The 13,242-nt window shown below is 47.4% G+C and overlaps 2 protein-coding genes across 7 annotated transcripts; both read left to right on the forward strand.

Moving 5' to 3' along the window:
- The first annotated feature begins 5,789 nt into the window (after nucleotides 1–5,789).
- LOC100279983 (Fes1A) lies at nucleotides 5,790–8,927 on the forward strand. 3 transcript variants are annotated; one of them, XM_008674781.3, is made up of 7 exons: nucleotides 5,790–5,987; nucleotides 6,064–6,206; nucleotides 6,490–6,632; nucleotides 7,262–7,312; nucleotides 7,412–7,633; nucleotides 7,737–7,839; nucleotides 8,180–8,927. In XM_008674781.3, exons 2-7 carry the CDS (start codon nucleotides 6,118–6,120, stop codon nucleotides 8,688–8,690), a joined length of 1,119 nt encoding a protein of 372 aa, XP_008673003.1. In that variant the 5' UTR covers nucleotides 5,790–5,987; nucleotides 6,064–6,117; the 3' UTR covers nucleotides 8,691–8,927. The 3 variants fall into 3 exon arrangements, with proteins under 3 accessions (XP_008673003.1, XP_008673006.1, NP_001146403.2); XM_008674784.1 differs by having other exon boundaries at nucleotides 5,840–5,987; nucleotides 6,100–6,206; NM_001152931.2 differs by having other exon boundaries at nucleotides 5,873–6,206; nucleotides 8,180–8,856.
- A 198-nt stretch (nucleotides 8,928–9,125) lies between these two features.
- LOC100217267 (heat shock protein DnaJ) lies at nucleotides 9,126–11,339 on the forward strand. 4 transcript variants are annotated; one of them, XR_561617.4, is made up of 5 exons: nucleotides 9,126–9,530; nucleotides 9,660–9,822; nucleotides 10,035–10,129; nucleotides 10,272–10,551; nucleotides 10,944–11,339. XR_561617.4 is itself a non-coding variant. In NM_001143619.2 (4 exons), the coding sequence occupies exons 1-4, from the start codon at nucleotides 9,198–9,200 to the stop codon at nucleotides 10,485–10,487; spliced, it is 807 nt and encodes a 268-aa protein (NP_001137091.1). In that variant the 5' UTR covers nucleotides 9,151–9,197; the 3' UTR covers nucleotides 10,488–11,337. The 4 variants fall into 4 exon arrangements, 1 of the variants encoding a protein (NP_001137091.1); XR_004855696.1 differs by having other exon boundaries at nucleotides 10,992–11,339; XR_561616.4 differs by having other exon boundaries at nucleotides 10,637–11,334.
- The last annotated feature ends 1,903 nt before the right edge of the window (nucleotides 11,340–13,242 follow it).

Here is a 13,242-nt window from a genome sequence, read left to right on the forward strand (position 1 = left end):
GAGCAACCCCCTGGCTTCAAGGATGAACGGTACCCCGACCACGTGTGTAAGCTCTCTAAGGCGCTCTATGGACTTAAGCAAGCCCCAAGAGCATGGTATGAATGCCTTAGAGATTTCTTAATTGCTAATGCTTTCAAGGTTGGGAAAGCCGATCCAACTCTTTTTACTAAGACTTGTAATGGTGATTTGTTTGTGTGCCAAATTTATGTCGATGACATAATATTTGGTTCTACTAACCAAAAGTCTTGTGAAGAGTTTAGCAGGGTGATGACGCAGAAATTCGAGATGTCGATGATGGGCGAGTTGAACTACTTCCTTGGGTTCCAAGTGAAGCAACTCAAGGACGGCACTTTCATCTCCCAAACGAAGTACACGCAAGACTTGCTAAAGAGGTTTGGGATGAAGGACGCCAAGCCCGCAAAGACGCCGATGGGAACCGACGGACACACAGACCTCAACAAAGGAGTCTCGAAGGTGGATTGAAAGGGAAAGGTGAACTTGGACCATGCAAGACTTCCACTGCACTCCGATGAGAGGGTAACTTATTCCAAGTTCATCTCTATGATTTTATTGCCTTTGTACTCTTAATTGAAGATTTTGGTGAGGCAATGGGGTTAAGGGGCCGAGATTGATCCCGTTTTGGTGCTTGATGCCAAAGGGGGAGAAAATAAAGGCCAAAGCAATAAATGGATCAGCTGCCACTTGAGAGACTTTGAAAATAGTAGAGTAGAGTTTTTTGTTTTGTCAAAACTCTTTTATTGTGTCTCTTGTCAAAAGTTGGTTTCTTGTGGGGAGAAGTGGTGATTATGGGAAATAGGGGGAGTTTTTGAAATCTCTGATCGATCTCTTTTGGAATGACTCTCTTTATGCCTCAACATGTGTGTTTGACATAGAAATAGAGATTTGAGTTTGATTTGCAAAAACAAACCAAGTAGTGGCAAATGATGATCCATATATGCCAAAATTGAATCAAAACCAATTTGAGTTTTTATTTGAAGTAATTTTGCACTTGTTCTATCTGCTTTATGTTGTGTTGGCATAAATCACCAAAAAGGGGGAGATTGAAAGGGAAATGTGCCCTTGGGCCATTTCTAAGTATTTTGGTGATTGAGTGTCAACACAAGTGCTTAAATGTGAATCAATGCCCATGGATGAACAAAGTGCAAATCTTCAACAAAGGTATGTTTCTAAGTCTTAGTACATTGGTTTGTGTACTAATATATTTGTCTAAGTGTTAGAAACAGAGCGAAGAAGAAAAGGAGAATGTTGGCTGTGTACAGCCAACAGGCTGTTTCGGTCTGGGGCACCGGACTGTCCGGTGGTGCACCGGACTGTGTCCGGTGCGCCAGGCTGCCTCGACCTGAAGACGCTGCTCTCGGGAATTTGCCGACGGCGTACGGCTAAAATTCACCGGACTGTCCGGTGTGCACCGGACTGTCCGGTGAGCCAACGGTCGGCCGAGCCAACGGTCGGCCGCAGAATCTGCGCGCGACACGTGGTCTGGCCAACGGTCGGAAGGAGGCACCGGACTGTCCGGTGTGCACCGGACTGTCCGGTGCGCCAGATCTGCAACGGTCGGCAACGGTCGGCTGCGCTGTTTATGGAAATAAATCGGGCACCGGACAGTGTCCGGTGTGCACCGGACAGTGTCCGGTGTGCACCGGACTGTCCGGTGCGCCCGATGACAGAAGGCAAGGATGGCCTTCCAGATTTGGTCCCAACGGCTCCTAGCTGCCTTGGGGCTATAAAAGGGACCCGTAGGCGCATGGAGGAGGACACCAAGCAACTCTTGAGCACTCTTGATCATCCACACTAAGTCTTTGCGCATCCGTTTGTGATTCTAAGTGATTCGAGCTCCGTTCTTGTGAGAAACTGTGAGATAGTCTTTGAGCTCGATTCTTGGCCGCGTGTGTGCGCATTTCGCTGTGGATTTGTGTGTGTTGCTTCCCTCCCTTACTTCGTGTTTCTTTGCGAATCTTAAGTGTAAGGGCGAGAGACTCCAATTTGTGGAGATTCCTCGCGAGTGGGATAAAGATAAGCAAGGCATAACACCGTGGTATTCAAGTGGGTCTTTGGACCGCTTGAGAGGGGTTGATTGCAACCCTCGTCCGTTGGGACGCCACAACGTGGAGTAGGCAAGTTTTGTACTTGGCCGAACCACGGGATAAATCACCGTGTCTCCTCTGTGTTGAATTCTCTGTGATAGTCGTATTGTGCAAGATCTCCTCTTTAGCCACTTGACAATTATTGTGCTAACCCTTAACAAGTTTTTGTGGCTATAAGTTAAGTTTATTCAGGATCACCTATTCACCCCCCCCTCTAGGTGCTCTCACTTCCGCTCAGATTACCCGATAGCAACTCACTGGAAACACCATGTTCGGCGCCCACCGAGGGTAACATGGCGCGTTCCCCTCCTCCTCCTTGCGGAAAGGCGACGAGGGGGCGTACAATAAAAAGCCGAGACAGTCCTCGATCGTCCTCTCGCTCCGTGCAGAGGCTCGGAGGCTGCTCTCGCACCAGGCTACGACCAAATTGTTGACCACGTCGACAAACTAGCTTAAAAGCTTGGAGCCTGACCATGCACCCGGGCTGTGGCCAGGCCGCATGAGGGAACAACAAGGCCGACCGAGGAATCACAAAAAGAACTAAGACCTCAGAGGAGTCAAACCACTCCTCCGAGGCCTCGGGGGCTACACCCGACGGGTACGCTGCGCGCACCCATCGGAACAAAATATAACCGAGAAAGGCTGGTCCCCTTGCAAAAGATCTGGCAGAACCTCCAAGCGAGTGCCTACACTCCCTTTGAGGCTCGGGTACCGTAATTAGGGGTACCCCCAATACTCCTTAACATGGCTGGAAAACATCCTCAAAACAGACCGTAAAGACCGGTAAGCGCGGTTCAAAGTTGAAGCCTCGTCTGCCAAGCAAGGGACGCGATCTCGTCTCGCCCGAGCCCGGCCTCGGGTAAGAACAAGTAGTCCCGGACGGATTCACGACTCGCTCGAAGGCCTCCTCAGGCAACGGGCGCACCCCCGGCTCGCCCCGAGGCTAAGCTCGGGCAAACTTTGTCGTACAGCAACCCCGGCCAAATCACCTTATCAACCGACCGTATCGCATGCACATTTAATGCGGGGATCGCCTGACACCTAATCCTGACACGCGCGCCTCAGTCGGCAAGGTCGAAATGACCGCAGTCACTTCGTCCCGTTACTGTTCGTTCTGACAGGAAAACCACACTATTCACCCCATTCTGACTACTGTGCCAACCACCAGGGTAAAACTAACGACAGTAAGTCGCGACATCCCCCGAGTTCAGCCTCGGGCGCAACATGGAGCTCCGCCTCGCCCGACCTCAGGCCTCGGCCTCAGCCTCGGCCTCGGGAGAAGGTCTCCGCCTCGCCCGACCCCAGGCCTCGGCCTCAGCCTTGGCCTCGTGAGAAGGTCTCTGCCTCGCCCGACCTCGGACCTCGGCCTCAGGCTCGACCTCAGGAGGAGTCACAACCTCGCCCGACCTCAGCCTCGGCCTCAGGAGGAGTCACATCCTCGCCCGACCTCAGCCTCGGACCGACTACGCTACAGGGGATACATCATTACCCTACCTCTAGCTAGCCGACTCAGGCTACGAAGGAACAAGACCAGTGTCACATCTAGATTACTCCGGCAACAGGTAATGATGGTTCCCTGCATGCGTCCATGACGTCGATTGTTCTCAGCTCTCTACGAAGGCAAAGAAACGTCAGCAGGACCCCGGGCCGCAACGCCAGCTGCGCTTCTACAGGACTCAAGTACTTCTCCGCCGGCCACTTTAGCACATAGCTACACCCCCATGTACAGCTGGACCATCTCCTTGCATCTATAAAAGGGGATGTCCAGGGCCTTCCCGGAGGGGGGCGGAGAAGGAGGGAAAACGCAGAGAAGGCTAACTCAGATGGCTCACCTCAAGGGCGCACTCTCCCTCTCTCTCTCTCGCAACGCTTGTAACCCCTACTACGAGCACCCCGGTGCAAGATAATATAAGCCTCATCCCCCTCTTGTGTTTCATCTTGCATCAACCCATCTGGGCAGGGACACACAACGTCAAATTCACTGGTCGGTTGAGGGTCCTCACGGGTCCGAAACGCCGACACAAAGTGAAGTGGTCATCATGTCTAAGAGGAAAGTGAATTAGTCAACTTAAAGTATACTTCTCAATCCAAGGCCTCTAATATCCCCCTAGTCAAAACATATGCAAGAAAGTAATCAATCTAGATGTGCAACTACATATATTTCTATGTGTGTTATTATCTCTATCACAAAAGAGTATTACAATCTAGATTTTAATCCCAGTAAGCTAAACTAGGAAAGTAAGCACACAATCTAGGTAAGGAATAAATAAAGTGCATAAGTTTAATCGAGATAGAGATGCAAACTCCCAACATGCCATTGGTATTTTTACCGAGGTATCGAGAATCTTATGTCCTAGTACTCATTGAAACCCTGCGCAAAGAGTGCCCTCACAAAGTTCAAGCTTCCAATCGAGTAACTTCATGGATAGTCATTGAGCCTTTCCATGTTGGTTTATTAGTTTAGAACAAAAGTCAACAACATACGCAAATTAATGTTGATCGTACATCAGTCTTTTAAGTGGGTCGTACATAAAGCACTCTCTTTCTCTGACGTGCTATGGCCCTTAACGACAACAACAAAGGCAACAACAAAAAATATAACAACTGTCACATCAAAATCTCATGGTCTGGAAATCGTGTCTTCGTTCGTTTATGAACACTCGAATTCCCCCTGTTTTCGGTTGTTACTAATTCTAGGCCTGTGAACACTCGATTGTTGATGCTCTTTGAAATGCGACCTATACAATAGGTAGGCAGTCCATCATGTAATTTTAGATCTCAACAAAATTTGTAATTTTTTCAGATTGTCGTTTTGTTGAAAACTATTTTAGAATAAAAACAATTGACATATTGTTAGATTTATACAGAAATACAAAGTGAACATTATTCTCATTGACCACTTTAAATTCTAGAGGGGTCAATGCAATATATATTTACGTGTTTACGTCGATGTCAATCACCCTTTACTCAAATCTCACCTATACGTGATATGTGTCTTAGGTCCTTTTTGGGTTCTAGTGGCTAATTGTTTGTTGGTAGGTAACAATTAACCAACAAATAATTAGCTAGCAACAATTAGCCAGGGTGTGCTCAAAATCTTGACTAATAGATGTCTTTTTCTTTTTATACGACCTATTAGCATCTATTAGCAATGTCAAATAGCTAATGAGTAAACAGTTTGCTATACCTTCGACTAACAATTAGTTAATTTATCAGTTAGTCTGTTTAGAGGCCAGGATGTTTAAATTAGCCCGAGACTATTTGCCACATGGATCCAAACACCTGATTCCAATGATACGAGATCCCCACACGTCCGATTATTGGGTTCAGCAGAAAATTCATGGCTCCGCTACAACGCGTGCGGGCACATATCTCGTGAATTACAAAGTCAAAACACTGGTGATCCCGTGCAATTTTAGTACAAATATCATATCCACTCGAACTCATAGAATCATATACATTGCGCAAAAAAGAAAGAAAGAAAGATTTAGTCATTTTGAAAGGCGAAAACGAAAATTTAGTAACAGAAATGATGTTTAGATCATGATTTTCGTTGGCAAGAGGAGTATACAAATCTTTTGCTGTGCCAATTTAAACGAACAAAAAATTGTATAAAAATATAAAAGATCCGTAAACACTTCAGTGGGCCTTGGTTTTGTCAACAAGCTCGCTTCTAATAATATTGCCCAAAGCCCGAATAAAATGAGGCCTGTGAAGTCATCGTGGCCCACGGACGTGTAGGAGGGGACACGCCGCCGGGCCTCACTAACCGCAGGTTCGGGAGTACTCCGGAACCCGCCGCCGCATCCACACGACGCCACGACTGACGACGGAGAGCCCCGGTCTCCTTCCACGGCTCCACCGCCACCACCCCGCATAAAAGTAGGGAAGAGAGCCTTGCAGCGAGAACCGTATCGATCTATTCTCGTCTGAAGCAATTCGCCCCTGTCGTGAGCAGAACCCTACAGCTCGTATTCGCCTCATCTCGCAGCAGCAGCAGAAGAACAAGGGTATGGCGAAGGATGGGGGTCCCGACTGGAACGGCCTGCTCAAGTGGAGCCTCGCCCACGGCGACGGCACCAACCCGCCGCGTGCTCTCAGGTCTGCAATTCCCGCGTTCAGATGCCTTGCTTCATCCCCTTGCTCTCGTCCTGTGCCACAACCCTAATGACTCCGTGTTCATCAGTGCACATGCATAGATTTTTTTTTGTCTTACTCCCTGTACTCTAGATTTTGCTGTTTTACTGCGCGTTCCTTTTTCCCCTAATTTTAATTTGTGTGACTAGTAGGTTTAATATCCGCTTCCAAAATTGCTGCGCTTAGTTGAAGAGAAGTGGAATAAAATGTTAGTGTGGTTCTTAATTTCATTGTTTTTGTTCTGCAGCGAGGAAGACAGAAAATGGTTCATGGATGCTATGCAAGCCAACACGGTAGATGTTGTGAAGAGGATGAAGGAGATCACTCAGGTGATGAAAACTCCAGAAGATGTCTTGCAGTCTCAGGGCGTGACCCCTGAGAACATCGAAGGTATTGTCTGGTGGCATTCCAATGCTTCCTTAGTTGATTTTATTTTCTCTACGAAAATGGCTTGGCCCATTTCCGAATCATTGACCTTTATTGTTTATATGTTTAGTAATCGGTGAAGATCCTCACACTTCTAGTCTAACTAGGTTCTTTACTGCTTATATGTTTAGTAATCGGTGAAGGTTCTCACACTTCTAATCTGACTAGGAACATGAGAGTATTTAACACAGCAGCAGGATGCACACAACTTTTAGTATGTGCAGCACGGTGTGGTAGCAAGATGTGGAAACACAATAAACAAAGAAACAATGTGATTGTAGGGCTCTAGGGCTCTAGGCTGTTAATTGATCTGCCAAATGATTTCCGTAACGCTCAAAGCTAACAGCGGATGCCCTAAGTACTATTATATTTCTTTGGCAAAAGAAATTCATAGTTGATGGTCATGGTCATATAAGGAATTCATGATTGATGGTGTTTATGTGCTTTCGCTTGCCTGCTAAATGACGTCTCCAATCTTATTTGGTCGTGTATCCTCTTTGGAGATTGACTTTATGGGCATTGGTATTTATCATCCTTGTTATTTAGTTCTTGGTGTTGGATCCGGAATAAAAAATTACTTACTCTATTTTCAGATATGTTGGATGAGCTACAGGAGCATGTTGAATCCATTGACATGGCAAATGGTAAGATACATAGTTGTAATCATCATTCTCTTGTAAATGCTTGTCCTAGTGGTTATTGTGCAAGTCCCAACTCCTAATGTGTATACATTATTCAAATAGATCTACATTCTATTGGTGGGCTGGATCCTCTACTTGGTTACTTGAAAAATTCAAATGCTGGCATCCGAGCAAAGGCAGCAGAAGTTGTTAGTACAATTGTGCAGAATAATCCCAAGAGTCAGCAACTTGTCATGGAATCCAATGGGCTAGAGCCACTGTTGACGAACTTCAAATCAGATCCAAGTACAAATGCACGCACAAAAGCTTTAGGAGCCATATCTTGTAAGTATCACTCAGCATACAAACTTCTGATTGAATGTGCAGTTAAGTTTTACTGTATTTTATGTTGGCCACGCTAACAAAACTTCGTACAATTCGTTTGCAGCTCTAATTCGTCATAACCAGCCTGGAGTTTCCGCATTTCGATTGGGAAATGGCTATGCTGGATTGAAGGATGCTCTTGGTTCCGATGATGCCAGACTCCAAAGGTATGTCATGGTAACAGTACACCCAGCATTCTGCTAGACATGTTGTACCATCGGGTTATTTTTCTTAAAATGGTGTTAAGACAGTAGAAATGGGATATAACAGGGGCACAGTTCACATCACTACCAAAATTATCCCTGGAGTCCTAAATGACCAGCCACATACTAATAGAAGCAATATTAAAATTCCTTTTTAATAGTAGTGTTGGTCTTGTGGTAGTCTATATTTTGCTGAACTTCAATGCCGGATTCCGATTTGTATTAGATGATTTTATTTTTCTGCAGTTGAAATCTGTTTTTCCCCTGCAATGTGAATCAACATAGTTCTGTTGTTTTGATGCAGGAAAGCTCTCAATCTCATACAATACTTGCTGCACAACTACAAGGCAGACAGGAGTGTTGCCACAGAGCTTGGTCTTCCGAAGCTGATGATGCACCTTGTGTCCAGCGATGATTCCTTAGTGCGTGAAGCTGCTCTAGGCGGCCTCCTTGAGTTGGCGCGGGACAAGACATCTGGTAACGCGCTACCTGACCAAGAAAAGCTGAAAGACATGCTCAAGAGCCGAATAGAAGGGATCAGCGCAATGGACACTGACGATCTCCACGCTGCTCGCGAGGAGCGGCAGCTGGTGGATTCACTCTGGAAGGAGTGCTACAACGAACCTTCGTCTCTCAGGGAGAAGGGCCTCGTCGTGCTTCCGGGAGAGGATGCTCCCCAACAGCCGCCACCAGACGTTGCAGGGAAGATGTTTGAGCCACCGCTTCGTGCGTGGGCGGCTGCAAGACCTGCTCAGGAAGATGACTCTGACTCTGGCAGCGGAAAGAAGGCTCCGCCATTGCTGCTTAAGTTTTGACGGCCTTCTTATGCCGATACTAGTTCTTAGGCTCCACCATGGGTGTTGAAAGCTGAAAGATCAGATCTGATGGATGCCTGACCTTCTTCGAACCTCAGTTGTGGTTCTTGTAATTTGCACCGCATTTCTGTTCTGAGTATGTTTTTATGAGAAGACTGGGAAGATGACAGACAGATACTGTATCACGTGATGCTCGTAAATTAACACTACATGCGAATTCTCTTGCTCGATTGCTCATTTTCTGATGCTTCCATGATTGCTGATATATCTTAATCCGATCCGATAGTTATAATTTCACGGGTCTAGTTCTAGAGATGCTGAAGAGCTTGCGCCTGCTTGCAGGCATATGTTACTTTCAGCTTGAAGGATGGCCGTCCGATTCTCGCGTTCGATCTGGACGGTGGGTGATTTTGCCTACTCCCGTCCGTCGATGATTCGTCGCGAGCCATTCAGAAGGCAGCAAATCTAGCTATCTCCTCTGCCTCCTGCTGGCGGTCCTGCTGCGCCATGGCGCTACAGCTGCGGGCCGCCGCTCTCTGTCCGCCCCTGCCACTCACCGCCTTCCATGGCCGCCTCGTTGCACCTTGGCCTCCGCCTCCCTTGGTCAGCATAGCTGTCGCCGCCGCCTCCAGCCCGGGTCCCTCCGCGCCCCTCTCCTGCCGCGGCCCGGCGCCTCGCTGGCGACGTTCGAGCGTGAGGGCGCGCACCGGGGCCGGCGGCGGCGGGCAGAGGGAGTCCCCATACGAGGTGCTCGGCGTGTCGCCGTCGGCGGCGCCCAACGAGATCAAGCGCGCGTACCGCCGCCTCGCGCTCAAGTACCACCCGGACGTGAACAAGGAGGTGCGTGTGGCGACCGAACCCTGCTGATTGCTCGCGCTTTTGAAATGATCTCTACCGGATTTATTGGAACGCTGGGGATTGAGATGGCTCTGCTCACCGCCAGCCTCGTGGATTTTGTTGCCAATGCAGCCCAATGCTCAGGAGAAGTTTCTGCGGATCAAGCACGCTTACAACACTCTGATGAACTCAGAGTCACGATCCAAGTACGCGAGCAGCAGTTCGGATTCGTCCTGGTCCTCCAGCTCCCGGGAGAGCAAATCAGCTGCTGCAGAAGAGCCGTTCTATGGATTTGGTACTGAATTCTCTCCCCGCTGTCAGTAAAAACTAGATCGTTGATGTGACCAAAGGGGTCGAGTGAGGTTCCATTGTTCTACTGGGAAAGAAAAATTGAGACCTTAGTGCTTGTCTTGTGGAGCTATAAGGCTCTTTTGTTCCAGTTCACCAAAATGTCTTCACCCCTACTGCGAATCTGAGATCATAATAATGGTCGTGCTTTTTTTGCAGCGGACTTCCTTAAAGATTTGCAAACAGAATTTCAGAACTGGGAAGCTGGGTTGAATTCGGATCAGAAACCTAAAAGCCTTTGGGAAGAGTTGGCAGTAAGTTCTCTTTATTCAACTCTATGTCGATTATTGTAAGTTTGTGTCACATGTATAGCTGCATAGACAAGGCCAGGCCAGCTACTAGTTATATTTGCGGAGAATGTCATGCTAAACCCTGCACCGTGTTCTGCTCCATCAGGCAATTGGCGAGGAATTTGTAGAGTTTCTGGAGAATGAGTTGAAGATTGATGACTCGAGACCAGAGGACGTCACTGGAGATGACCCATACACCCAGTTTGGACAGCAGGCAAAAAGCGCTAAGGATGACAAGACGTCGACGAACAGCTTTGATGATGGTCTTTCTGAAATAGAGGCCGCTCTTGAGAATCTGAAGAAGGAACTCGGACTGGGCTAAACCGTTGATGTGGCAACTAGAGGTGTTGCTGCTGCTACTGACTTAGTTCCTTGTTCATACAAAGGTATTCCTTGTATTGTATGTAACGGTTGGTGATAATGATTAGCAGTTGTGATCTATCACATTCGTTTCTGTTTTGACTTTTCTAGATACAAGATCTGGCATATACCTAGATGGCTAGCAAAAGCTAAGTGCCAGAAAGCCAAAACGGCCTATAATTTGGGATGGAGAGGATTATCAATAGCTCAAGAGCTTCTTTCTGAATTCTAATTGTTCAGCGTGTTCGGAAAGAAAAAGGGACAAATGTTTGATCGCCTTTAGAATTTTGTGGGTAGAGGCGTTCTGATTTTGTGTGATGGGGGGGTACAAAAGAAAAAAGTTTTGCACCGATAGCACTGTTGGGGACCTTCGGCGTCCGAAGGTCCTCAAAAACTGGATTTAACAGTATTTCTGTAGTACAATGTGTGAACAGGTACCCTCAAACTAAAGTCGGCATTGCAGCAGACCGGAATAATACGAAGCTTGATTCAGAGCCGAAGGTGCTGAGCAGGAAAGCTTCGGCGTAACAGCAAAGAGTGGAACCGACTTAAAGATGAAAAGGCTATCCAGACCCCGATAGATTACTATAGAGTTATTATCAAATGTAAAGGGCATGAATGTAATTTTGTAAGGGCTGTGTCCCTTGTCTATAAATAGGTGAACAGTATCCCCGTACTGTTCACGCTGACTTGGCATTCGTTTTTTGCGCCAAGCTTGTACTGTTATTCCCTTCCGATTGAAGGTACACTTGTAATTCGACAATGTTTCTGTTTATGCCCTATCATAATATATGATTGCTTATATTGTCTTTAATATTCTTTATATTTCATTCCTCGCTATTACTTAATGAATGTATGAAGGTATGTCCTTCATAACCTTCGTCCGCAAGTCATTACATCCTAAGGGAAATAATGCTTCGGGGACGAAGGACTTTAACGATTAACATTTTCTATGTTGCCTTGTTCTTAACTCATAGCATTTGAGAACAAGCCCCCAACATTGGCGCCCACCTCCGGTGAACTCACTTCCATTTCTTGAGTTTTTTCAACACCTTCGGCAAGCATCACCTTCGTCATGCCGCCGAAGAAGACTTCAGCACCAGGGGCTGGCACGCTGCAGCCGTTGGACCCCAATCAAGACGTCCTTTCTCTTAGAGAGGCACGAAGCCAGAAGAGGAAGGCTACCAGTCCAACACCTCTGGAGGATGATCTAGATCAGGAGATTCAAAATCTGGAAATCCTTCAGCAACAGGTTCAACGCAAGAAGGAGAAGATGGCCAGGCTAGTTGAACTGCAGAGGCAAATAGACGAAGCCTCTGAAGAAGTTCGCCATCTTGCTCAGGATGAGCAACACCGAAGGCCTCAGCATCAAGATCTTCATCAGGAGGGTTTTGCCAACGAAGATGACTGGTATGACAATTTCCATCATGGGAATTTTGTTTTTGATGATGCTTCTCCCCTGTCCGCTGAGCTGCAGGCTACACCTTGGCCCCCGTCCTACAAGCCGCCTCAGCTCCCCGTATTTGATGGCCACTCAGACCCGAAGCAGTTTTTGATGAGCTACGAAGCAACAGTGTCTTCGTATGGTGGCAATGCTTCGGTCATGGCCAAGTCTTTCGTTATGGCTGTCAGAAGCGTTGCTGAAACCTGGTATTCCTCCCTTCGACCAGGAACGATCACCTCATGGCAGAAGCTGAAGGACTTGCTGTTAACTAGCTTTCAAGGGTTTCAGACGAAGCCGGTCACTGCTCAGGCTCTCTTCCAATGCACTCAGGACCATGAAGAGTACCTTCAGGCATATGTCCGAAGGTTTCTACGATTGAGGGCACAGGCGCCAACAGTGCCCAATGAGATTGTCATTGAGGCTATGATCAAGGGGCTTCGGCCAGGGCCGTCAGCACAGTATTTTGCCAGGAAGCCACCACAAACGCTGGAAAAGCTGCTCCAGAAGATGGACGAATACATTCGAGCTGACAATGATTTCCGTCAAAGAAGGGAGGAGGCTTTCAGGTTTTCTGAAATGACCAGGGGCTTCGGAGGAAGGTTTCACCCGAGGCATGTCAGGTCAATTCACAATTCCACTCAGAATGATGATAAAGGGAGTCAGCAACAAAGGCCACAATACTCCTCACAGGCTTCAGGGCAACAACAAGGTTCCTTCCGACCTCCAGCTCCAAGAGGCAGAGGCGCCAGGGGCTTCGGAGGAAGATTTGGCGATCAACCGAGAAGAATCTTTTGCTTATTCTGTGGTGAGAACAAAGGCCATACTATCAGGATGTGCCATGTCACTATTCAGAAGCAAAAGGAAATAGCTGAAGCAGCAGCACAACAAGCTCAGCCGAAGCAGGTCATGCATACAGCTTCGTATCATTCGCCATACATCCCAGAATATGTGGGCAACCATCCTGCAGTCTCTGTTGCTTCGGCGAGTCAGCCTCAAGCTTCCTGGCAACAGCCTCCGCCTCCACCTCCGTTGCAGCAAGGCCAGCAGCCAGAAGGGAGCCAATATGTTCCGCATCAAAGGGACTTCAGAGAACAGTCCGAAGCTCGCACGGTCAACAGCACTGTGCCAGAATCAAAGCACATTTATTGACAAATATCCTACCTTAATAGCAATCTTTTTCATTCAGTTTTATTTTCTGTAATAAAGGACATTGATTAGGCTTCATGTAATTAGTTTCGTTGATTCCTACAAGAAAAATATGTTTTCTTCACAG

This window comes from Zea mays, chromosome 1 (assembly GCF_902167145.1).
Source record: "Zea mays cultivar B73 chromosome 1, Zm-B73-REFERENCE-NAM-5.0, whole genome shotgun sequence".
NCBI lineage: Eukaryota > Viridiplantae > Streptophyta > Magnoliopsida > Poales > Poaceae > Zea > Zea mays.